The following is a 27,485-nucleotide window of genomic DNA, read 5'->3' as shown; positions in this document are numbered from 1 at the left end:
ATTTAACATGCAGCAATTAGAATCAAATGATCTTTGCTCTGCTTCCTTTCTTTTCAGTCTGAATTAAATTTAAAATACATTTCTCACCCAGTTGTCTTAGACATGAGATAAATTGCGAAACTTTAATAAAATCATATGTCAGATACGTTTTCTTTTAATCTTAAGATTAAATTTTACTTTCAAACTACCAGTAAAATGGCAAAGTAAATGTTTTATCATTTTTGTTGTTGTACTTAGTGATAAATGAGAGTGATAAGTCAAGGGAAAAAACCCGAAGGCATTCTTTAAACAATTTTAACTTCAGTAAACCTCAACATACCAACCAGTATTGTTATTCATCTCTGAATTCTGTAACGGAATGCGATAATTTAGTAAGTGCATTTATTTAATCTTTTTATTAATTAAAAACTTACATTTTGTAACATTCCAGTATACCCCCACACACACACACAATGGCGTATGCTTTTAATTAATGTGTCCAGAGGAAAACTCGACCATGAAATCAATCAATAAAAATCCACTGGATTTTTAAATTATAGAAACAGAAATTAAGCACAACAAAAAGCACAACGGATCAAGCACAATTTGTCGGCTTCAATCGAAAATCAAATCACGTACTCCGCATAGAAAAGGTTGACGTGACCTGATTCTAAAGATGTCCGAAACAGAGTCCAGGGAATAAGAGATAAGACTATTCGAATCATTTCGTAACCGACTCATAGAACGCTGTTCTAAAGGAATCTCTACCGCCACCAAAAGCCTTATCTGTAAGCAAGTCGTCGCGAAAAAGGCCAAGAAAAAGATAAAGTGTGTGTGTGTAGGGGGGGGGGGGGTGAACAAGAAACACATGCTATGAGAATTTTTAGTTAAAAAGAGAGTCAGCAGAAATTATAATCACGCGAAATCAACTGTTTAAGAAGCATTATTATTTTGTACAAGACAGAAAAAAAGCCATGAAGTTATACAAGTACTATATCTTGGCTTTCTATTACAAAATGGCATCAAAGATAAAAAAAAAAAAACACCTTTTATTTAAATCGAATCGATGGCAAAAATCTTAATTTATATAAGAAAACACCGTATAAACACACTAGAAAAAAGACATCCACTGAAAATGCCTTCCGAGAGTGGTTATGAGCCGTCACTTCAAAAAACAATATAGCTGATTTTTTTAAGACATTTCCGTTAGAGAAATATGTATCTAATTAAGATATTTTGGCAACGTTATTTATTTTCATTCGATTTTAGAAAATATTTGAAGTTGAATTTTACTAAATGCTACTCACAATAATTACACTACCTTGAATTGATATAATAAAAAAAAATTCTAGAAACATATTCCTTAACTTGTAAGTCTTACTTAAAAGCCAAATATTTGTTACAATAAAAACTAGCTGAAATTGTTCACAAATGCAAACACAGATGATAAAGTTTACAAGCTCCTCTAATTGCAAAACAATCCGAACGAAAACGGAGCAGTTCTGTTTATTTAAGACTAAGGTCATCAATGAACCTAATCGTATCTCTGAAGCAATTATTATGAGCTGCAGAAAAATTCAGGGTTGCATTATAACACGAGAATGAAGACTTTCTTGTTTCCTTGACTCAGTATCGATGATTAAATTAGTTATCTAAACTCTGTTTTCAGATGTTTAGAGCGGCTCAAGAAATTAGCGGCTTTATTATTAAAAAAAATTATAAAGATTTATTACATTTCAACATTAAGTTAGTCAAACTTCTTAAACTGGACTAAAACCTCTTCTATTATTCCTTTCTCCTTGCATATATTCTTTGCCAACGGATTCTAAAACCCTCCGCGCTTTTGCGCATGCGTTAGAATAAATTTAGTTTGGCGAAATAGGGGGTGAGAGGAAAGAGGAAAGGAGGAGATGTTTACATTTAACAATAAAGTAAATTCCGGAAATGGCGCACATCCTTCCGTGAGTCACCCCTTAGTGAGATAGAACCGCCGAAAAGTAGTCGTCTCAGAATACTGAAACGAACAGTAGTTCTTCTCATGCAACAATTTCGTATATACGTTTAAATTATATGCAAAAATCAAAATCAACATCAACATCAGGAATGCTCACCTTAACTGGCTCACCAAAGATGGGCTGAGGGGAAGGTTCTCTGATATCGTCGAGCAGCTGCAGGCGCGCTCTGCGCTCTTGTTCACGCTCTCGGAGGACATCAACACTGTAAAAGAAAAATAGAAGTTTATTTAAAATGTTGTGTATAAAAAGACGAGAACACAGAAAAATCATTCCAATAATTAGTACTCGCGCAAAAGAAAGATATACCACAATAATTTATAAAATTTAATTCTTTTCAACGTTGTTTGATATTTTGAATGACCTTGAATTATCAGTTTTGACTTATCAATGAAATAAGTCAGCTACATATTATGACAATATATCAATAAAATAATATTTTGAACATGCATGTTTCCTTACATTTTCGTCAGAGCATTCATCCATACAGAAGTATAAATGATGAATCATTACTAATTTTATATCTAAAAATTTAACGATTTTAAATGATAGCGAAATAAGTAGTTGCAATTTAAATCAGAATCAACCGCATGCGATTGAAGCATATCTACAATTTAACGCCTGATTTCACAAATACGAAAAGAAAACTGCAATATCAGAAAATTGGCATATTTCCATATAATGATATACTTTGAAGATTTATCGTTAAAACTTTAAAATTTATTTTTAGGAGCCATTAGCAAGTGAAAAAATACATAGTATCTTTTGTTATCCTTTAAATTTTCAACAAGGTTTTATGAACGATTCATTCACTTGATAACTACTTTTTCTAGTTTTTAAAATGAAATCAAACATCAAAAGAAAAATGTTTTCTGCAACATTTTTTTTTAATAACAACATATCTAAAGGAAAAAGATAATTCTTTCAATTAAAAATAACAAAGATCATTTTTTTAAAATCTTCAATAAACTGTAGAAATTTTGTTTCTTTTGTGCAATAAACATTGATTTAACTATTGAAATACATTTAAAAAAACAGGCCTTCATTATTCTGGTGCTTTTCTTAATCTGCCACCTTCTAGTGAGGATTAATGAAGAACTATTGTATTTCAACTTGTCTGATAAGTTTATAAAAATTGGAATTTGAATTTCAGAATTGCTAGGAAATCCTTCTCAAAATTTAACATAGGATTTAAAAATCATACAAAACACTTAATATCAGTATCATTTAATCTATTTTTTATTTGAATTGAATTAAAATTCCAATCAGAGTTAAATGAATCATCTAATTAAATAGTAAAATGTCTATTGTCAATATATAATTTACTAACATAAATCAAAGGGTTTAACCTGATTTTGCGCATATAAAAAAATATTCATAAACATCTCCTCAAAAGGAAATAACGAATGAGAATTAAATTGAATTGCTTGCATTAATTTATTTATAATTTTAAGACGGTTTATTTTTAATAAGATCAGATTTTATATAAATGAAAAAAATTTTACTCCTTTGTGGATTGGTTAGTTCGAATTTTATGGCGCAGGAGACAAAATTGGTATTCTGCACCCAATTTTTACGCAACAGGTTTGTTTTCTTAAACATCGCATTTCAATTAAAAGTATTGCTCTACCTTAGAAGCAAGAGTACCAAGTAAGTAAAGTTTTAACCCAAGTAAAGTTTTAATTTAGAAACAAGAAACAAAATATTTCACTGTACTGTCAACTATGTCTTTTTTCTGAACTTCGTTTACCGCCTTAGTCTACTGCCTATCTCCTTTTCTCTAAGAGTTTAATATGGCAAATTTTTTTCATTCCGAAGGAGAGATGGGGAGAGTTCGATTCATTCAATTAAATCTAGACAAAGTCTTCTCTTTTCTACCAAGCTCAATGCCCTTTGTCTGCCAGCTGATAGATGGTATTTTTCATTTTGAAACCATGGAGAAAAAAATATAATTGCCCTGAAATACTTTCAGTTATCGAAAGAATGCAATTCCATGTCAATTTCGATTAGACTCCCACGATTAGAATTATGGTGCAGATAATCAAGCAGAACAAAAAATTACTTAAGAAAGATATCTGATACACTTAAAAAAGGAAACTTCTTTTTCAATAAATAAATCCAGTAATTAATGAACACGATACCAATGAAGAAAATTTCTTGAAATAAATACTTCGTATTTATCGGAATGTTACGCATTTTTTTTTTTTTTTCAACAGATGGCATGTAATAATGATGTAATGTATAAATAAGTGGAAAAAGATACAGGAAAAATATTTTTGAATAAAAATAAAATAATCTCTCGGATAAACTTTCTTCAAGTCAAGAAATAATAAATAAATAATTTGATTTATTACAATCAATTATTAAATCATTGTAATTGTTATCATTAAAAATATCTAACTGTTTAAAATTTAAAAACGGTGTAAATAAGTGATAAGACAAAATTGAACCACTGTGCAGGGTAGTATTTGTCGCAAATTTACAATAAATAAAAATTTTAAAAAACGTTAAGTTTCAAATCTTTAAATTAATTCATAAATAAGGGGATATCTTTTTTTTTTTTTTTTATTCGGAGAGTAACTGAATTTGTTTAGTTTAGTTATATTTACAATCTTTTCGAAGCAGCATGAAGGCTATTTTGGGACTGGTCTTGCAATTTTGAACCATCGTCAGATGGCGAGACCAACAGCTAAATCAGCACGTTCTTCTCCAAACTTCCATGCCACATTAACGGGAGGACATAAGGCTCCAACAAACTGATGTGCCCCAAATCTACTGATATGGCTTTCCTTCGGTGGAATTGAGTTTCGAACCTGGAACGTTCCGGTCGCTGAGCTGAGACCTTTTCACCAGGCTACCGTGGCTCTATACGATTGGTAAATATTATTTAAATTTCCAATGAGTTGATTATAGAGAAACTAAACATCTTTTTTCTAAACTTGTGGAGAGTGCATAAATTCTCTCAGTCTATGAAGAAACAATTCCCAATAAGACATTTTTTTATCTTAAACTGGACTGATCCCTCTACAAAGCTAAAAAAGATTGAACTGTTCATTACACCACTACACTCCTCGATAAACTGCTGCACTTTCACGAAATGACAGGCAAACCTGTTACCACAGAGGATACAGAAGATTAAGGACTTAGATGATATCTAGACAGATTGAGAGCGTACTTCTTCAAAAAAGTCTTGAGAAATCGGTTTTCGGTTGCCATGAATACGATGGCGAGTCTTACTGCAGATCCAAGAAATGTTTTTGGTAGACATTTAGTGAGGGGGGGGGAAAGGGGGGACTAAGGATGGCGAGACGAAAATTGCGCCTTATCACAATAGTGTCTAAGGTTACATTAACCAATAGTAGACACCTAATACATTACAAAAATGTTGACAGCATTTAATATTATCTTAATTGTCCAGTCTTCAAAGATATCATTAAAAGTGTTCGACAGTATATTTCATCATTCTTAAAAGGAATTAGGATGGCAAAACGTTGATTTTTTGAAAAAGAGGAAAATTTCGAGCTATAATTCTTTGCTTATCTGAAGATGTTTCTCGAACTAGATAGGAGGCAATAAACTTGGAGTCCCCCCCCCTCCTCTCCCTTCAACTTGCTGGAATATACGGACTTAGATATACGATTAGGAACCAACTTCAATTTACTGACATTTTGGGATGCAACTTTCCCATGAAAAAAATTCAAATGTTAACGTTATTCATCTCATTATGTGCACTCTGTTATACATTAAAACTTTGAGGTGTGTTATGAATTTATTTTAGTTTTACATAGCTAATTATTCATTCTTAGATATATCTAAAAATAGGCGACCTAAAATCCATAAAAATGATTATTCGTTCTTAAGTGCATTATTTCATCTACGAAAAAACTGTTTTAAAATTAGAAATTCCAGATTTAAAAATTTATTACGAGGAAAGTCTATTTAGATAGGATTTAATTGTTACAAGAATTAATATAGGCCTTAAAACTGTTGCACACTTTCCAGGATTTTTAGATATATATATATACATGCATTTTTCAGAAAAGAAGCATATAAATGAATAGAAAATATGTTTTATGAAAGGTAAATATATTTTATTGTTAAGATACGAATAAGCAAAATAGCAAACAGCTCAGTTATAGCACTATAAGTAAATCCATTACACAAAATTACTTTAGAAGCATTTAAAAGATTATTTAAACAGCCTCTTCATCATTTCAAAAATAATTCATAAGTAACAGAAGGTTTGTAAACTACGGACATGAAAGGTTATTTAATTTTTGTTAAGGACAAGAAAAATTGATCATACAAGGTTTAAAAAAAAAAAATCCGTTACTCCCACTTTTTTATTGAATGCAATTCACCCCTAATTACTTTCAATCACAAAAGAGAAAGGAAATATTAATAAAAAATTCTGATTCATTATGAACAATTTACATTTCACAGATAGCAGGCGATTTTAAATCTCGACATCATTGCGATTGAATGATTTCATCACAGCCGCACGTAGTTCACTGTTGACTCACGCATAGGACATTTTTCGAAGCAATAAGAAGGGCTTTCATAAGCAATAAAATAACTTTGAGCCAAAAGAAATGCAGCATTAAATATGAAATAAAACTGCATATACTATGGAATGTACACGGGCGGTATTTATCACTTTTACAGCAATTAATTTAAATCAAGTTTTCAAAAAAGAATGGTCAAAGATAGTTTTGTAAAAAAAATTTTATATACGTTCTTCAAAACTTAGGGTTAAGAATAATTATAAAATTCAATACTCTGAGATCATAAAAGGTTTAATTTATTTTCAATTTATGAAGTACAAAAAAAAATGAATCCTTACCTCTTCAAATTAAATCAATGGATTAATTTGTTTATTTTCGGTGAAAAGAAAGGCAAGGTTTGATATTATATCCTTAATCAAAATTTTAAAAAATGAAGACTGACTAATCAACCGTTCAGAATAAAACTGATATTGTCAAACACTTTTTAATGTTTTGCAAAGAATCAGAAAGTATCCAAATTAAATTTTAAAAAGTCAGTCTTTTCCAATTTAAATTTCTATTTCTTTTAAGCAATTTATTTTCTCAGTTATTTTGCAACTATCTAATTTATGAAGAAATAAAAGTCGAACCATACAAATTTAAGCTAGATTAGCTTCTACAACAATCTTCAATAGCTTATTGCTTAGTTTTGCTATGAAGTGATAAATAAAATGCAAATACATATTTCTATAAAATCAATATTGAAAATATTTAAATGTAAAAATGCATTTCCAAAAAAATTATTATTTAAATTCAAATTTCTATTTCCCCAAAATCATTACTTAAAGCCTTTTAAAAGTAAGGAAGTTTTCTAAAATTATTGATCCTTTAAATTAAAACAATTTTAAGAATATTTTCTATATTAGCAAAAATAAATATTAAATTCAGATGAAACTCAAATGAATTTAAAAGTTTATGAATCTGGTTAAAAACATTTATTTCTGACTAACATTAATGAGTTAGAATAAAATGAAACAATTAAAATCGAAATAAAAACAACAACAAAAAAAACACCGAATTCTTATTAAAATTATTTTTATAAAAAATATGACCATTAACTAAATGCGAAAACAGAACAAAATTCTACAAATTTATACAGAAATTAAGATTGCTTGCTTGATTTGATGCAAAAAAATATTCATTGTTTAATTATTTTATCGTTAATTATCCATTTTCCAAACTTATGGGTTTTGAATTTTTGTAAATTAAAGCCATGAGATTGAATAACAAAACAACGTCATTCAAATTTAATGATGGGATCAAAAAATTAAAATAAGTAAATTCAATAATTAAAATTAATAACCTTTAAGAAATATTAACATTTTTACTTTAATAACTTCCTTATATTCACAGTGAAAATTGATTTTTTTTATATCGTGCATCGGTAATTATCAATCAATTTTCCTTTTCCTCATTTAAAAAGATATTTTTTAAAAAAATCCTGCATGAATTAATTTGATCAGAGGGTTGATATTTTAAGCCGTTGGAAAATCGTTCAAAAGCTTTGATCAAATTTTAATCCAATAAATTTCTCACATACCGTTCAAATGAATATCCATCATGATTGTCACATTTGACACAATTTTGTTTTCTGTATCGATTTATTTATTTATTGCGAGAAACTGTGATGTTGGACTTGTTTAAAAAAGTAGTCAGGCTGCAAACGGAAAGGAAAGCAATCAAAATCTTTCAACCAATCAAAAAATAGCCAGTCCTACAATGAGGTAACGGACTGTAATCAGAGAAATTTTCCTTCTTTGTTGAAAGACAGCATTCAAGTGGAAAGTTTATTTTCTTGTGATATCCATGTAGGCTTTCAGAATTTAAAAAGGTATTTAAAAAAAATCTCGCTAAAATATACATTTGCTAATGCTTGTCTCAAAATAAATGTTAAAAGAATGACTTTAGTGCGGGAAGTACGTTTAGCATTTATCAAATACCACAATCATAAAAAGCCTTCAAATACTCCTTCACATCTCATGAAATGATAAGAAATGAAAGAATAATTATATTTTGGTTTTATTTTGCATCTGTGTCTGATTATGCTTCATTTTATCATCAAATGTAGTATGACATCCATTCCTATAGCGTTGGAAATTGTAATTTATCCCCAATTTAGCGAATAATAAAAAGGAATATTGAAATTTCAATCAAATTTTGCATATATTTTCAAAAGCATCTTTTACATTCGGTCCATCACCTTATTTTAACTTTTGTTAAAAAGTGATGAACTAAATAACTCTTCAGAAAATGTTATAAACTCCAGCAAATTATAAAACGTCATTAATAATTACATATAGAAGTTCAGAAAATAGCAAATATTTGTTAATAAAAATCTCGTACGGATGTAATATGAAGTTACTGAGAAAACGCTTTCCAATGTTTGAAAAAGTTTTCCAGTGAAAGTTTATCCAATGGAGAAATGTTCTAATTAAACCCGTACGAATTCTACCGATAAATCAATTTTGAAGAAATACAAGACGAGAAATTCATTGAAAGTATATTTTAGACATTTATTTCATCCAACTAATATATTAACAATTAATTCAACTAATAGCTACTCATCATATTTTTTAAATCAACCCTTTTTGTAGTTAGAATTAAAAGCAACATATTTCACTTTTTTTTCAATTGACTAAAAAAACTAAGTAGAAGAATAAACAAAGAAATGTGGCTTGAGACAATTTTAAGCAAGAATGAGTTTGGAGTTTAACTGAACGCTTATAAGATAAAGAGTTTCATGAAAGTGGGTAGTACCACATATGTAAATATCTGTTAATTTCTATGAACACAGTACAGTTTTATTTTATTTCCATCCCTTTTTTTACAATAACCGAAATATATCGCTTTGGCATTAAAAGAAAATATAAAAGAGACGTCATTTTCAACACACTGCAGTAACGTGGCTCAGCCAAAATGTCCAATTAAACCAATTCTAAGCAACGCGTGTCAGTTGAAAGTATTCGAAGATTAATTGCTAAGCTTTGTCTCATCATGTGGACAATGATTGTAGAAAGAGATTCAGGAAATGGCCATTAAAAGCTTCTGTCCACAGCTGTTCTCGTGTGAACCTTTCAACATAACTAGCGAAAGGATTGCTTAACTGACAACCAGTCGCAACGGAAAGACATGACGCTTGGAGGAGTTGAAGGATTAAATCGATCAGTATTCAGATAAGCAGGCACTACCCTCCCTGCAATAAGACGCCTGCTACTAAAAGTAGGAGGTCAGCCGAATCGTCACTGTCTGTTCGGAACAAGCCAGTGAAAAACAATGCATTGAAAGCGAAACAGGATAACCAAAAACAATTGCAACGCATTTTGAAGTCTTGCAACAAGTACAATTTCCGCATGATCATGTTAACTTAATAGAAAAATAAAACCATTCTGTGTCGTCATACATACCGTGATCCGGTTTAGGGCAAATGAATCTGACATAGTTAATTGATGTCATATTTAAAGATCATACTCCTTTAATTTTTGAAATGGGCAATTATATAAGGCCCAGTGCTCAGGCTAATGATGTAATTAAAGAAATCCAGAACATGAGGATCTGAGCCAAAAATAATTTTAACCGGATTCTTTGAGCTGTAGGGTTGAATTTGACCAGAAAGGTTAATTATGCATTATGAGGACAAGGCTTGCGGGTGGAAGTAATATAACACAAAAGTAAAACACAAAAAATAATAATAAATAAAACGCAAAAGTGATAGAAATAAAAATAATAATAATAAAGATACGATTTGAATGTGCTCACAGTTTTCTGCTTGTAATCAAACAAATTAATTTGATTCATTAAACATATATCAATTAAATGAAAAAAAATGTGATGTTTAAATTCGTATTACAAAGAGACTGGTAAAGCCAATCAAAAAATGGATGCTCTATCATTTAATGACCGTTATCTCAAATAACATGATCGATCAGTATTTTGAGTAATCAGATTAAATCAATGGCTATTTGAGAAAGGAAACGATTAAAAATTCTCACTACTTTTTTAAATAATGACATATTAAAGAACGAAGCTAATATTTCAATAAGAATGAAGTCTAGTCAGTCTTTTCTGAAAACCCACCTTAAGCGAATGGTGTTGTATTCAACACTTTAACATCCCATTTTGAAGATACAACGATAAAACTAATAACTCATTATTCTAAATAGATTTAAAGAGGTCTTTCCACTAACATACATACATAGCAGCACATCATCAGGATATGTTGAACTTAAGTTGACTATAGTTCAAAGCCTCGCAGGGTGGTAAGTGAAATCTCTAGTCACAATCTCCAAATTACGAAGATGAAAATCTATTCTAGGGTTTATTAGATTCAATTATCCATCATTTTTATTTTTCTATACATTAATCCGTTTTCGGTGAACAAATTAATTCACTTTCACTAATTAACGTTTAATGGCGATAAAATTAACGGTAGAATAAAATCTTTCAATATGATCTTGGGAAACAGGAAACATGAAGAAGTTGAAGATCTCAGAAATTAATTTGCATCAAATAAACCAATAACATGCAATTTTGAAACGCGAATAACACTAAATGAATTAAAAATTAAGACCCATTTAACGATGTAGAATAGAGTTGACAAATAGAATATGTTCTTAAAGTCTGCAAATTCTCCCTTATACACAGATTCTTAATACTTAAATGCAAAACGAATCAATTAAATCCGCTGAACTTTAAAAAAAAATCAATGAAATTTATTAAATAACTACTTAATTGAACTTGATTTTAGCAATCACTAATGCCTTTCTATCCTTTTAAAAAAAAATGTTTTTTTTTTTTTTTTTTTTTTTTTTAAATAGAAAGGGGGTTGAAATTTCTCTATCCCAGAAGGGAAATGAGTTGAAAAATGTTAAAAATCCCTCTAAAGAATTTGCTGCCCAGTACCTGACATTGTTATCGCGTGCCAAGAAAGGGCAGGTGCCGGCGGCACCATAAGGGGAGTCGCGTCAAAAACTGACGGCAGATTCCAGGAAATAAAACTCGCTCTTTGCCGACTCAGGGTAGGCGAAGGTTACAGGAGACTGTCGTAGGGTTTCTTATCAGTAATCAGAGACTGCTTAAGATAATAGTAGAAGGAACGCTGTGATATGTCTCATAGAGCAGCATTAATTAATACTGATTATCATTATGTATTTAAAAGTAACTGATATTTTTAAATGAAATGAATTTTAAATAACATAAATAAATATTTTGTATAATAAAGCTCTACATTTCAAACGAAAGTTGAATTTTATAAAGCTCATTTTATAACGTCATTACGCCCAGAAATACGTATTGTGCTATGCATTAGTGATGCGACTCTTGTAGCTTTCTATGTTATATCAATTAAAAGTATCATTGACTGTAGTTATTTATTACTACATTTTTTAAAACATTTGTTTCAGAAAATGTCTTAATTTATTTATTATTCCTCCCTCCTTCTTTCTTTCTTTTTCTTTCTGCATGAAAGAAAGAAAAAACTAAATGCTTTTAGAATATGATTTAAGGAGAATACATTTTTAAAGGCACTGATATATACTTTTATATACTTTCTAATTCGGAGTATAAACTAATTTTTCACGTTTTTATACCATTCAAAGGAGGAAAAAAAAAATACCTTTATGATTTAAGCAAAAATAGGCCGATTCATATCAAATCAGAATTTTTTTTAGTTCTTTGTTGAATTAATTTGATCAATAATTGTTAACCTTAAGTAATTGAAAGACAAAAATATGCTAAAAATGTTATTCTGAAATTTTAGCTTCAGAACAGATGCAGTTCCAACATCATATATGCGGTAAGGCGTCATCAGATTGATGAGCTAGTAGATAAACTAATCAACAATTGGCCAGGAGAACAAATCAGGATTAAAAGATAAATATTAGCAATGGCCATTAGTGTTATAGCCTCTTCAATCACGTATTGGAGAGTCTTCAAGTGTTAGAGCAAAATCATAATAGAGAAATTCGAAATAAATCTAATCCAAGAAAAAATCTTATCTTAAATCTGTAACAGAAAATATCGATAACGATAAACCCAACTGAAACTTATAAACATGATAACTGAAAATAGAAAATGATCCGACAATCCGATAATTTTTGACGAATAATTCAAGCAAAATAGTTGTTTTCCGTGACCACCCTAGGAAACCTCACAAAATTAAATAAATGCAGATATTTCATTGTCTGAGTATAATATCTGGACATACAAATTCACTATAAATCGTATATAATGAATCGAGTATATCACTACAAAAATTCCGTTACAAACTAATTCAAACAAAATATAATTCCCAGAAATTAGCAATATTGATTCTAGATCACATTTCATTTTTGCTTTATCTCATTTAATATTTTAATCCACATATTTTTTTCCCCTTAGAAATCGATTCACCGACAAAAGGTAATTTTGTATAAGCAAATTTTGAATTAACAAATTTTCGATGCATTTATTTTATATTTCTATAATATATTCACTTCATTTGTATAAATTGTCAATTCTTTAGAAAAAAAATTTGATATAGAAGCTGGAATCAAAAATTATAATTTTACTCCTTACATATACATAAGCTGCAAGATTGTAATTTAATGTAATTTTTATTATCTATGCAAGAGTGGAAGATGGTTTTCCGTTGCATAATGATAAGCAATGGAAAGTCATTTTAAACCACTTTTCTAAATAATCAATATAAAAATAAACAAGCTAAATAAATTACGAAAAACGCCTTGACGTTTAAAATTTACATATGTATATCAAAAGTTTTAACTCGTCGTCAATTGTTTTTCAAAATACATACAAAAAATTCCTTATTTAAACGCAATACGTTTTTATAAAAACTTTTTTAATTGAGTCTATCAGCACGTCGAAAAAAAATATATTCTCAGAATGATGAAATGAATATTCAAGAAAAGCATGATACTTAATAAGAAATTTGATACAAAATTTCATGAAAACAATAAGAAAAAAACTTGCTTTCTGAGGGAATGTATCTAATTAACAAACGACGTCATAGGCAAAATATTAACATGAAGCATTTACGCCAAATATTTATTATGGAAGAACTTTTTCGATATTTTGGAATAGCAAACTAAGCTTAAATTCTTGAAAGAATTTAATGTCAACAGCGAATTCATATTTAGAATACTGACTATTAAATGATAATTAACAAATATGGTCACAAAGTTCAGAATTTATTTAATGGATATTGCGTAAAAACTTATTTTAAAGATGAACAATAATTAAACAACTCTTAGAGGACTCAGGACACAAGCAAATAACGCAATTTGAATATCGTAATAAAAAACAATAACACTAAAAAAAAAACTCTAGATATTTCAGAAAATCATTAGTAATAGATGTCTTAGTAGAAATTCACTTAAAAATCACTTACAGTTTGGGAAGAAAATTCTTGACCATTGCTCTAGTCGACTGCAGATTCAGAATAGATATGATTTCGGGAAAGGTTTCACTCGTGAAGTCAACGTAAGAATTCAAGGTGACTTCTAATTGGTTGGTGAATTGAGGGGGGTTTCAATTGCCCTCTTCCCTAAACTTTCAAGTTCAGAAATCCCCTACTGCGTGTATAAGAAGGTGTGAATGAAGCATGGGGAGGGAGATAATTCTTTTCAAATATTTTCAGAAAAGGGAAGAAACCCGTGAGTGATCATCGGTGTGTCTATTGTATTGCTAATGTCAAATATACAATGCTAACTTCCCTCCACACGAAAGTAAACTTCACCACAGGCAAATATTTTAATAGGCGTGAGGACTTTCAAGATGACGACAGGGTATCAGTAACTTGAGCATCATTATTTCCGCGCAACAACATTGCTAATGATATACCAGAACATAAATTTTTAATTAAAATTCCGTATCCTTCGCTGAATTTTTAAAGATATGAATTATGCATAATTATTAATTAAGCTAAGTTGGGGTTACAGGCATCAAGTATTTGAGGAAAATGCTAGCTCTACAATGGGCATTCACAAAAGATTTCCTCTTTACTTGAGTGAGTTTAGTTATGTTAAGGTCAGTTTTAAAGCAAAAAGAGGACTATTTCTTAATACAACTCGTAATTTTGAGCTGTGGTCAGATGACGAGAACGTTAATTAAATTGATACTCTTTCTAAACTTCCGTGCTACACCAGAGACAGGCATTTGATTCCGATGAATGTAAGGTGTATCAGACCCACTTACACCATATTGGTGATCCCGGTTTCCAAAATTCCAGCACTCCAGTCTTGAAACCGAGACTTTATTACCTAGTTATCATTGCTCTTCAAATTGAGTAAAAAGAAAAATCTATATTAATGTATATAAGAAATACTGAAAAAGTATTTAAAAATTAATTCTTCACAGCATTTTCTTAATTTATGCTAATTAGAATCTAATTACATGATTAAAATATAACCCCTTTATCAATTCAGGTTTACAATTATCCTATATTAAAAATAAAAATGCAAACATTTAAGTAGGCAGATAATAATAATGCTTTTAAAATTTTTATTAATATATGCTTGTTAATTAAATTTAGGTTATAACAATAGGTATCGTATATAAAATTATGGAAAAATTCATAACTTATAACTAAATTTCGAATCGAATTTGTTCAGATTTGTACATTCGGATTTTATTTTATACAATCCATTTGAAAATGAAACAAATGTCGCAAAAAAAATCGAAGATTTTTGCTTTTTATAACCCCACATTAACTAAGGATTTGATTTAACTAGCGGAAGAGAAAAAGAAGAAAGGAAATCATTGTCTTGGTCACAAAAACATAACATTTTAGATGAAAATGCTCGTCTTTTCATAAATACGCGTGAAGAATCTTTTATACACTGATTAATTTCACATATTTCCTACGAATACTTTCTTACGGATATAATCGTAACATAAAATAAATTAGTTTTATACTAGTCGTTTTAATAGAGGATTTTTTCTTTCTACAGGAGATGATACCAATTTAAAATAACGAACTGCAAATAGCATCCTTTCTTTTCGAAACATGATATTCACTTTCAAAGAAGAGCAGTCAATTACAGATCCTTTTTCGAGACTATTTTCGTAAGCATGCTATCGATTAACTTTTCTTTTGAAAGAATTCCGAAAAACGATCAAGTAATTAGTTATTTCGCCTTTTCTCCGCTCTGTTAATACTTTCCATTAACTTTCCTCGCGTAGGAGTGCATCGAGAAGTCAAGCACTGCATGTTTAATTAAATTCTTTAATAGCTAATTGACCTTCATAATGTTCAACTCATTTGTATGTTAATATAATTTTAATTCCAGATTAAAAATAATTTCTAAACTTTCATGAAATTAATGTTAGGCAGGATGTCCAATTCTTAATCTTTGAACTGAAGCAAGAATTTATTTTTAAAAATTCCAAGAACTGAATGAGTAAAATAAAAATTTCCATAACAAAAAACTTCTTTACTGTAAACATTCTATTTTAGAAGGCCATTTAACTGTTTATATCTCAGACATATTTCTTTAAGCAGATAATACTGTTTCAACTATCAAACACTTACTATCAAGATGAATTCAAAAAGTAAACAAGACATTCTGGAACAATTTGTTTAGCGACCTAAAAAAACTACACAAGAAGTGGAGACACCAAACATTCATTTCAAAATTTCGGTATTTGTTAGTTAAACATCAAATCAATAATAAGGGGTGAAAGTTCAACAGAAGATTAGAAAAACAGCTTCTTGAGTATAAGATTACCAGAAAACTTCCACATTTCTTTAGATGAAATAATCTCATACTTCAGAAGCTTTTAAAGACAGCCGAAAAGTTAGGACCAAGAAAGGAAAACAATTATTCTTTTGTTTCCAAGATTAAAGTCGTCTAGACATAGACACAAGAGACTAAAAGATGGACATGTCAATTCTCGAGAAAGAAGAACCAGTTTTTGATAAGAAATGGACGAGCTTTTAAGAAATTAGATCAGAAGACAAAAGGATACTAGAATGAGTCGTGACGAAAAACAGATGCCCAACGACACATTTTGAAATATATACTTCATATTTTGAAATTTGCTTATCTTTTTGAAAGATAACTTATCAAATCATCTTCTTGGCATAGTAAATCAGAAATTATCTTTTAGCTCGACTGAAAAGTGTTACTCTTAATAAACACAGATTTGATGCAAGTGATATTTATCGTTTTTCTGAGTGATTTAAACTTTTGACTGATACAGATCATATTTTTCTTTGAAAGTATTCGAAATAAAGTGAAAAATTATGTGGATATAACTAAATGGGAAAGGATAAAATCTATAATAGATTGAAAATGTGTAATCATAAGAGCCCTTAATAAATGAGTAGAAACAAATATTTTAAACTGAGATTAAATATCAATATTTTAACGAGAGGGATTTTTAAAACAACTACAAGATCATTTTTAAATTGATAATTAATTAATTTAATTGGAATGAACATAAACGTTAATATTTTTCTTTCTTCTATATTTAAAAACACAACATTTTAATAAGTAAAAACTGATCGTTTCAGTATATCTTTTTTTTTACTTCTGTTCTAGTTACAGGGAAATCTGTAAGCTATTTTTACCTCGTTATACTTGTATTCATTCTTTGATGTTATCTGCCTTTATACTAGAACAATGCAAATTGTTGTGAAGTGCACACAAATAAAAACAAAGATGTATGCAAATAACTCCACCCTAGCCAAACACATTTCTAATTTGTCTGCAAGAACTCAAATCACGTGCATCAATCACGTTTAAATTGAATTCTTAAATGATCTATAAAATCGGAGAAGTCTTTCATATCTACGATGTCATTCTTATTTAAGCCGTTCTCAACTCCGGTTGATGAGCCGTGAAATTTGAAGAAGTGGCGGTTTCATTCTCATCATTATGACCATGATTTAAAACTACAAACTCTGTTCCAGTATAGCCTTCGAGCTACTTCAAATTGAAATAATATACATAAATTAAAAAGTTGAAACCCCTTATTGCCAATTTTGCATTTCCTAAAAAAAAAAAAAAAAAATCTGCATACAAAATTTGACAAGAAGCTTCACAAATGTTGAAAATTAAACGAAAGTCTGCTTATTTCAAAAGGTTAAAAATCGATTACTTAAAAATTAAAACAAAATCTGCATAAAGTTCGCGAGTTTTTTTATTTTTTTTAATATTAATATTATTAACTAAATTGGATAGACAGTAGGAAAAATTAAAAGCTTTATGCTAGTTAATTTAAAAAAATAAGCATAATAATCACATCCCAGTAAATAGCTATTACGATTTCGAATAATAACATTAAGAATGAATTGTTTTTGTTTTCACGAATTCTTAGAAGATAGACATCAAAATTGGTCTTTTTAACTTTGAACGCACTCACAAGTCGGCTATTTTTAATTACAGTTCTATTTGAGTTTTCACCAAGGTCGCCTTATTCAGCCATTCTATTCACAGTAGACAGAGAATAAGAAAAACAGAAGGGAATGCCCTTGAAGAGAGAAGAATAATTACCATAAAATGATCGAAATTCTTGTCATCCCGACTGAAGCAGAAGTGATGCAAAGGGGCTTGCATGCAAAATGCACTCGCATTTGTCATAAATAACGAAGAGACGAGACAGAAAATGAAGATTTTGATTTTTAAGTCCCAGGTGTGAAAAATGGCAAAAACGGGCAGATTGAAGTGATTAGTGTTTTATTTTTTGCCTACATATATGAATTTTAAAGCAAAAATTTAGGATTTCCCATTTCAAATACGATATTATTATACATTAAAAAAAATCCTTATAAACAGTAATTATTTTATCCTAATGGGCAGTACGCATCCTGTACCAATAGGTTTTCTTTTTATTTCCGCTGACAAGATGGTAAATATGCTGTAACAGTAAGCCGTTAAGGTTTTGCTTCTTTGGATATATCAATTTATTGAACGGCTTATCACTTTGTATATAGTATTACTTGCTCTCTTTTCCTACAGCATCGCGACTTGTATGATAGAGCTGCTAAGAAAACAGTCCATTCTCAAATATTCTACGCCATACAACTAGGTAAATTACCAATGAGGCGGATATGGATATTTCAAGCAAACTCTGCAAAAACTGGAATGCAAACTCTGAAATTAAAACTGTTACAATACTCTCTCTGCCACAAAGCCAATATGGCCATATATATGTTTAGAGTTGTACATAATGTTATCTAAATTTCATTTTATCATATCCACATCAATTTAACAAATAAATCTTTTACATAATCAATTTTATTTTAATAATACATACATTATAAAAAATACAATTCAAAACATCAAAAAGGAAAAGACAGGACAATTTATGAGAAATAAACGCAGTCATGAAAATTTTTTAAATGTAAAAGGTTTAGAGCAGGTTTGAGCTATTGAAAAAAGTTTAAATCTGAAATGTATCACTTCATTGAATTTGGAAAATTCAATATCCTACAAATCCGTTAAAACTGCAGACAATAAAAATTTAGTTTTCCTAGTATATGAGTGATAAAACATTCGACAGATTTATGAAACCTTTAACTAGTTGCTTAAAATTCTACGGAGAAAACGGCTGTTAAATCCGCAATTCATTAACAGCATCACAGTAGAAACAAAGAATGGGTTGTTGCAAAAGCAAGAGCATTTATTGTATATTTAATTGAAAAAAGAAAGCGAATATCGAAATCATTCGGATTTTCAGATGTATAAAGATAGCTAGCAGCATCAGAACAAGTCTTGCATTGAAACGAGCATTTCTCATTTCAGAAACAATTTTTCTTTTATATATTTATTAAGAATTCAGTACTTTCTTTTTGACGATGTTTGCTAGAATCATCGGCGGGGTCGTCTTTTTATCAAGGCTACCAAAGCATTTTGCTCATTACAATATCAACAGCTTATCAAAATAAAGATCCCATTCAATTTCATAAATACTCCAGCACCATGCCACAAGTTGCCACAGCTTCAGATTCGCTTTAGATAAAGTGACCTTGGTTGGGGAAAATAATTTTCAAAAAGCGTGAATAAAATTTATTAACAGAAGATACAGTTACCAGGTACAATGTGCACTTTCAAAATTGTTGTCAATAATTCAGCGTGTTTTTTGAACTTATACGAGCTTAGTTTATGTTTTCTAGTGATGCATCTGGTTTCACCAATAAAGCGTCTTCTGAATTCTTTATAATTTCGTAATTGATAATCTTTTGAGGAAAATATTTTAGAGAAACAAACTTTTTTTATTTTATCTTACAGTTTTATATTCCTTAATGTACGTATTAGTGGCTTTCGGCTTTTTTTTTTTTCAGATTTTTTTAATATCACTTTACCTAAATCGTATATCCATTAAACCCAATTGTGATATAATAAAAGGCAGAGATGGCCGACATTTACTCAGCAATTAGTTATTACAAAAATTCGTACATGATTAATTAAAAAAAAAAAATGGAACTTCATAGTAATAAGCATACTGATTTGCAGTTGCTTCTCTTTTGGGGTGCCTTTAAACAAGATATTTTATTGCAATATTTCTACTAGTATTATGCAAATCATTTTTGTATTAATTTTTAAAACACAGCACCTGTTTTAATGTGTCCTACCACAAATTGTAAATAGGTAATCTTAGTTTAAGGCATATTTTTTTCACCGAAAATAAAATATTCTAAAAAAGCATTTCTAATCTCCTCCTTCAGATTGTGATTTCACGAAGCAGTACTTCATTCCTCAATTTATATCTTATCGCAAGCAAAAAAAGTTAATAAATCAGGAGAACCCATTCAAAACAAATCATTATCATTATTGTTATTGTTATGAAAGCGCAGTTAAAATATTAATTTCTTATTTTTTTTTCTCCCTTTGTGGCTTTAGTTGCATATTTTTATAGTATCTGGTTACAAAAAATACCGTGGGAAGTTGAAACTACTGTTCCAGTAAGGAGGAGTTAATAATTGTGTCTCACAACCGAAAATAAGCTTAAGCCACCTACTTCATTAAATAATGACAACTTGGTATTTAACTGGCAGGTCGAAAAGTTCTCCCACTTCCAAGAATCGTCGTTCCGAAAAGGATACCACCCGATACTTCTTTACAAGAGACAAAGGAGCGTCTTCAATCATTGAACTTGACCCGATAGGCAACTGAAACACTTGACAATACCATCTCACTCGCAACCCATTGCTAAAAACGTCACACAGTGAAAAGAAAGTGGGTTACGAAATCACGACTCGTATGCAGCGCATCAGCAGCTGTAGAAATAGAGTGAATGCTTCCTCATACAAGCGAAATCCTCTTTGTAGTAAGAGGAAAAAATTATTCCAAAAGGTTACAAATGCGTTGTGAATGTTTTTTACTATGGCATGGCTTCGTGGAAATCATCTAGAACATTTTGTTATGCAGATGGTCTGACATTATCTGCAGATATCGCTCTTGGAGAATTTCAAATTAACTCTTGTCAAGAGATGGAATATGATGATTTTCCTCATCTTCTACAAACAATGCGTTATTTAAATTTCATCCTGATTACTGCTGGTTAAGGTGGGTCAAAGAAATTTTAGAAAAAAAAATAACGTAAAGAGTAAAAATGTTATTAATAGGCGCAAAAAAGCGAAAACAATCGAAATGGTTTAGAATACTTCTAATAATAGACAAATTGCGTAATGTTTTCATAGTACTGATATAAAACATTAATGACCGAACATTCATGTGACTATTTTGTGTGGGTATTGAATGGTAAAAATTTGCATTTAACTGATAATTTCAATAAATTCTATCACATTTAATGTAATTCTGATGAAAATCAAGAAGAAATTCAAGTTTTTATTATCTAAATCCTAAATCGAACAATTCTACTAGGGGAAGTTCTTTGAAATTAATGGGCATTCACTCAATTTGAATTTCAGTTTTCGATCTAGAGTGCAACAGACTATTTTATATAATTACTGGATATTAAATAAATCTTCTCCAAAAGAATTAATGATCGAAATTGGAATAGCAAAGAGGTTAAGTAGATAATTTTGTTTGAAAACACATAGTATTTTTCATACATGATAGGAACATTTTTAATTGCTACTTTATTAATATATACACTGTAATTGACCAGCAATATGTGTCCGGGAAATCAATTTTTCTAATTATGAAGAAATCCAACTAGGCGCTAACCTAAAATATTTTACGACGACATTAATTTTCTTTACATTGATAGCTTATTTTCTTGTTTTATTCGGTTTTTAAGTCATTTGATTTCCCATATCTGGTGTTAAAATATGAAACTCGATAAGTTGTGAAGTTTCAGAAATTAAATATATATATATATATATATATATATATATACGAATCTTGTATTCATATTTTTACAATATACCTCTTTCATAAATTTAAAAATTTCATCATGCTTGGAGTTTTTATACACTGGTAACTTATTTTTCTGAAATTCATAAGAACTAAAAAATTTAAGAATTGCCATTCCTAATAAAAACTGATTACTTAAAAAAAAATAACTGATTCTTTCTTCTCCCTCGATACATTACTTCTCTCTAATGAAAGTCAAACCATTCTACTACCACTTGCAAGCTTTCCTGAAATTTTTTTTTAAGAATTTATTTTACTTGGATTTATTGCTGAAAAAAGTCACTTATCGTATTTATTCAAAATATTCCGAACGAATGACAGAATAATCGGCGCCTGCCTGGTGGATGTCTAATACGTTGGCTCCAATTCACTCAGTGACGTCACGTGTGCGTTCACTCGGCGACTTTTCGGTGATGAACAGTTCACAGCCCGTCGCCAGCAAAAATTTTAGATACGCGTTAATCTGAATCTTCGCATACAAAGGGCTGAGAGGAAGGTAAATTTTTCGCCTAAACCTATCAATCACTTTCGACCCCTCTCCGGGAAATGCTTTTACACTGTACCATTGTTGCCATTATCGCAGATTTACAAGATACATGATTGAAATCATTGTACTATTGTCCTGTCTAGACCCTCCTTTGGTAGATTTTGTACTAAAAACACGGTTAGTAATATTAATGGACCGCATGCATCGAGTCAGTGAAAATCCCCAATTTGACAGACTTGCCATTATAGCTGATCTCTAACATACACGATTGAAATCATTGTATTATTGTCCTGTTTAGACCCTCCTTTGACAGATTTTGTACTAAAAACAGGGTTAGTAATATTAATGGGCCGCACACATCGTGAAAATCCCCAATTTGACAGACTTGAAGGTTTTTGCCATTCTTAAAAACCAGATAACATATCTAAGATAACTTTTGATGTAGCGACTCCTAGATAAGTTTCTAAAAGGTAATAAATTTTTAACATTGCTAACTTAAACTAACAAATGGATATTATACTACACAGAAAATACTATTTCCCAAACTTGCTTTTCGAATCTTGATACTTTTTTCCCTGATATTAGTCTAGAAGGTGAGTGTCGGTTAGACCATCCACCTGTCAAACAATTTATGAATTTGGTAAGAGAAAGTATAAGATGGATAATTTCCTTAAAGACTAGCCCCAAAACTGTTTCTAATGGATCATTGTGTAGTTTGAATATGCTCAGAGTAAGGCAATACTATTTCCGAACTAGCCTTCATTGACTACTGCATTTCCGCCTAAGCACAACAAATTTTTACTAGTATGTAACACCCAACTGTAATCCAGTAAAAGCGATAGTATAGGCTGGGCTATTTCTTTTATAACCGATCCTAAGACAACATTTAATGGTGCATTGTATAACTTTAATGTGAATTAACCCATACCTAACCTGCATGAATAATCGCATGAAGAAAGGCTTATCGTCTGACCTGCTTTGGCTTACTTCACTAGTTAAGATTTGTAAGCAAACTTGAATAGTCTCAATTAGAATTCCCAATATCGAAAAACTTTTAAACAAGAAACGGGTTTTGAAATTCACTCTTGGTTAACTCCACCCACGGATGAATTAAGGAGGGAAAAAAAATAACCACGCGAAAAGATATAAAAACTGGTCTTATGAACTGATTTCAATGCAGTTCGTTAGAAAAGAGGCTCGTCCATCAGAACTTTTATTTTTGGACGGGGCCACAAATTACATGCCTATTCAATGCTTGTGGAAAAAATTTAATCACATGAAATGGATGCTTTTATTTATTTATTTATTTATTCTATTTCGGAAGACGTGTTTTTCTACTTATCTGGGGGTGCTTTTGATATCACTAGTGCGCAACGAAAGCTTCAATAATTGCTCAAGATTGCCACATAAGAGAAATGATAAGTGTGAATAAATCTAGTTAGATAGAAAGTCATTCTGACGACTATCTTTTTCAATAAGGCCTTATTTTGTGCTGTTTTTAGATTCAATGCATACTTTTTAAAATTGCTTGAATAAAGCACATAAAAATTTTACCCTACAGACGACTTGATCTTCCATCTTTTTTTTAAGTGGTAGGCAGGAATGACGTAAAGGATTTTTTTTTTTTTTTTTCGAAAAAAGTCGCACAGGATTACGATTTTCCCCCTTCTTTTAATCCTCTGAGCACAAATGAACACACATTTATTTTAAACCTTAAGACTACAGAAAAATGCACAATGGCAACTAAATAAATGTTAGGTCTTCAAAAATTTAGAATAAGCTTCAGTATTAAAAAAGAAAAGAGAAACTCTGCTTAACGTATAGATCTTATCAAATTAAATTATCTATTCCCAATTTTGCAGTAAATGTCCTTCGATACACAAATTTATATCAAATAACATATTTACCAAAATATAATTTCGTTAATCTGTACTATCATCATTTTTTTTTTTTTTTTGCAACAACATTGCCTCATTTTGATATTAATTTGTAACGAGAGTAAAAAAAAATGAAAATGTAATAATTATCACTTCTATTAAAATAGAATATAAAAACATTTTTCGAAGGAATCTTTGTTTGGTTATCCATATAGTTAACCGATAGGTATAGATCTGTCGAAAATCAGAGAATTTCTACAAAGTTCGAAATTTAGAGAAATGCATTCTATTCCATTTGAGACACTGTTACTTTTAAATTTTTTTGGATTATCGTGGTTACTGTAATTTCGGGGGAGGGGGGGGGAATCTGCAATGCGTGTTCTTAAACGAATCAGTAACGTAAAAGAAGGGGAAGAAATACAACCAAAATGAAAGATTTTTAGTTTTTACACGGATTATTTGAAGTCCATTCCTTATTATAAATAAAAATCAGAAACTGAAAATTATTCCAATTTTTTTTAATTCAGATTCTCAAGTCCTCCGCCAGCTGTAGAGGCTTGCAATCATTATGACTTTGAAGCCTCCTACCTTTTTCCGCAATGCAGACGACCGGTAGACTACAAATAAACCTAATTTAAATATTGAGAAGTATGTCTAGAAATGTAATGTAACATTCCTCTCGTAGCTCAGGCATCATTATTAATCATTTTACTGAAAAACCTTTTCTCCAGCTCTTTGATGCGTGGTGAAGTCAAAAGTGTCCCACTTCTTTACAGCTTAAAGAAGCAAAGTGTCATATTTTTATGCCATTTCGAAGGATCAAAATTACTTGAAAAGTGGTTGAGCCCACTCAGTTTTTAATTAAATACTTAAAGAACTTATTTATCTAATTCTTAATAAATCCCGTTGACATTCAAATGACCCTGTTATGTTATCTTTCCTTAAATACGATTTTTTGCGCAAGAGGAGCTTTTATATTTTAGAATACATTGCGTTTTAATGAGTATAATATTTCTTTCAGCCATCTTACCAAATCAGTTCAAATAGTGCAATCAAAACAATTAATTGCGCATTTTTTATTGCCTTGCTGACAGAAATACCTCATTTTTTTTGTTTGTTTCTGTAAAACATTTTTGTCATTCTTTAAAAGAAGAAGTGTAATATATAAATTAAAGCTCCAAATTATAATAACTTAGACAATAGAAAGGTATTTATAAATAACTCTCAGATTTAAAAGAAACATTCAAGTTTGATTTATAATAATTAAAGAATGATTCCTTTAATTTAGATTTAGCATAAAATCCCCATTATCATAAACCAAGCACCATTTAACCGCTTTATCCGGCACTCGACAATCTAACAAATAAATATTCCAATAACACACAGTTCCACCAGCAATTAACCTTCCCAGTCGCCTTCAGTTGCAAACCCCAACGGTTTGATTTGCGCGAAGTAATGCGATAGCGCAAGTGACATAAACATCCTGACCAACGTTGTGAACAAAAACAGAAACCTTTTCCCGATGTAAAAAGGCATCCAATGAAGAGAAAAGAAACACGACTGCCTCAGGGCAGCTTCGTAGCAAGCTTGTAAAGACATTTTTTTTCCTGGTTCGGTGACCTGAAAGAGCGTCTCACCGACTGAACTATGTCATCCACTACCATCTAGCTGCAAACACACTCCACGAAAGTACAATACGCGAGCGCATTCCTTGCGAGATTCAGTCAGTGTCCTTTGGAATGCACTGCCCAGGGAAATGAATGGATCCGGAAATGAAAGGGATAAATCGGGATGGTCAGATTAAAAATCAATCTGAAGACTTTTATAAGCAGAAATTCATAGGCTTTTGTGTTTTGTTTCCTTTTATTCGTTGACTGTGAATTACTTCGACTCAATTTTTGTACAGTATTTCATCGGACTCATAGATTCTGTTTAGTTGCAAAGTATCTATACGACCTGCTACGAAGGAAAGAATATTGTTTGACCGACAGAAAGAACACTAGTTTGCGCTTTCTTAGGTGTCGTATAAAGAACTAGCCAAGAAAGAGTCCTATATAAAAACATGCCACAAGTTGATTTTTATTAATCATTTTTAAATCAAAAAATTATTCGAATTTCAACATTTTAACAAATTAATGAAATTGCGGACAACTGGAACAATTTCATACAAAATTTTGTAGAAAACTGTTGATTTATGCTTGGTATATCAACCGGGCCTATTATAATTAGAGCAGGCTGAGTTAATGGATCTCGTATATCCAACATAGTATTCATTAAAAACTTAAAATTGTATCAAGAATAATCTCATGGGAAGAGTTAAATAACGAATTAACACAATGATTTTGATCATTATTCAATATAAATACAATAATCGAATTTCAGTTTTCGGTAATTCGGTTTTTATTTATTTTAGTATTGTAACTAAGCTAATGAAGCGTATTTTTTTATTCGGTTGAATCATAAAATTTCTGTGATGTTTTCCTTTGATGAACCTTTCAGCTTTTTTTCCTGCAACCAAGTGAAGAAAAGTGTGCTTGGTTGAGTTCAGGGAAAATGACGACAAAACTGTGACGCCTGATTAACTCAGTTTATGTTTTGAAAATTTTTATTAAACTTTTAACATTTTCTTATTATTATGGACAATTTAACAATAGATTTATTGAAATAATAACAAGAGTTCAATAATTTACAATACCAAAACAGAGTACAGAAAAGAATCCGTATTCATATTTTTGAAGCATTTGTTTCCATTGGCGTAAATTTTAAAGATGCCTTTTATTCAATTTATTCATATGGTTTCAACATTCGCATTCCAAGAATTCTTTCGTCCAATGATGGGGGCATTTTAAAGAATTAATCATAATAATTTCCAGTTTTGCAAATAAAACAAATTAGTCAACCCGCAAAACATAAAATAAATATCTATTATGTTTCTAACAATTTAAATTTTGATACGCCGAAAGACAATAAGAATTTCATTGGATCCACCTTCATGTTGCTAATGGAAGTTTATAAGCTGCTCAAAGCATAAGCTGGTAAAAACAGAAAAAGTTTACATACAAAATACTAAATGGTTGCAATTATTATGAAAAGAATTTGTTTGCATGGTAGAGCTTAAGACGCGCTATTGAAATTAAAATAACGATAAAACACTTTAAGGATTTTAACTTTTAATTTTAAAGAATACATATCCTCAGTTGACTTACAAATTTCAATTGTCATAAAGTTACTGCATTTGACTCTCTTCAATTGAATCTTTTTGTTTT

The 27,485-nt window shown here is 30.2% G+C and overlaps 1 protein-coding gene across 3 annotated transcripts in view; it reads right to left on the bottom strand.

Moving 5' to 3' along the window:
• The window catches only part of LOC129960616 (AF4/FMR2 family member 1-like), a 206,747-nt gene that overhangs the window by 115,977 nt on the left and 63,285 nt on the right, over positions 1 to 27,485 (bottom strand). For 2 of the 3 annotated variants that reach the window (XM_056074152.1, XM_056074154.1), the window contains exon 3: positions 2,091 to 2,196. In XM_056074152.1, coding sequence (XP_055930127.1) covers positions 2,091 to 2,196 — 106 coding nt within the window. Of the gene's footprint in view, positions 1 to 2,090; positions 2,197 to 20,494; positions 20,742 to 27,485 lie in introns of those variants that run through there. The other variant, XM_056074155.1, reaches the window with a different exon arrangement.

Source organism: Argiope bruennichi, chromosome X2 (genome assembly GCF_947563725.1).
Source record: "Argiope bruennichi chromosome X2, qqArgBrue1.1, whole genome shotgun sequence".
NCBI lineage: Eukaryota > Metazoa > Arthropoda > Arachnida > Araneae > Araneidae > Argiope > Argiope bruennichi.
This window is presented reverse-complemented; position numbering and strand designations above follow the sequence as displayed.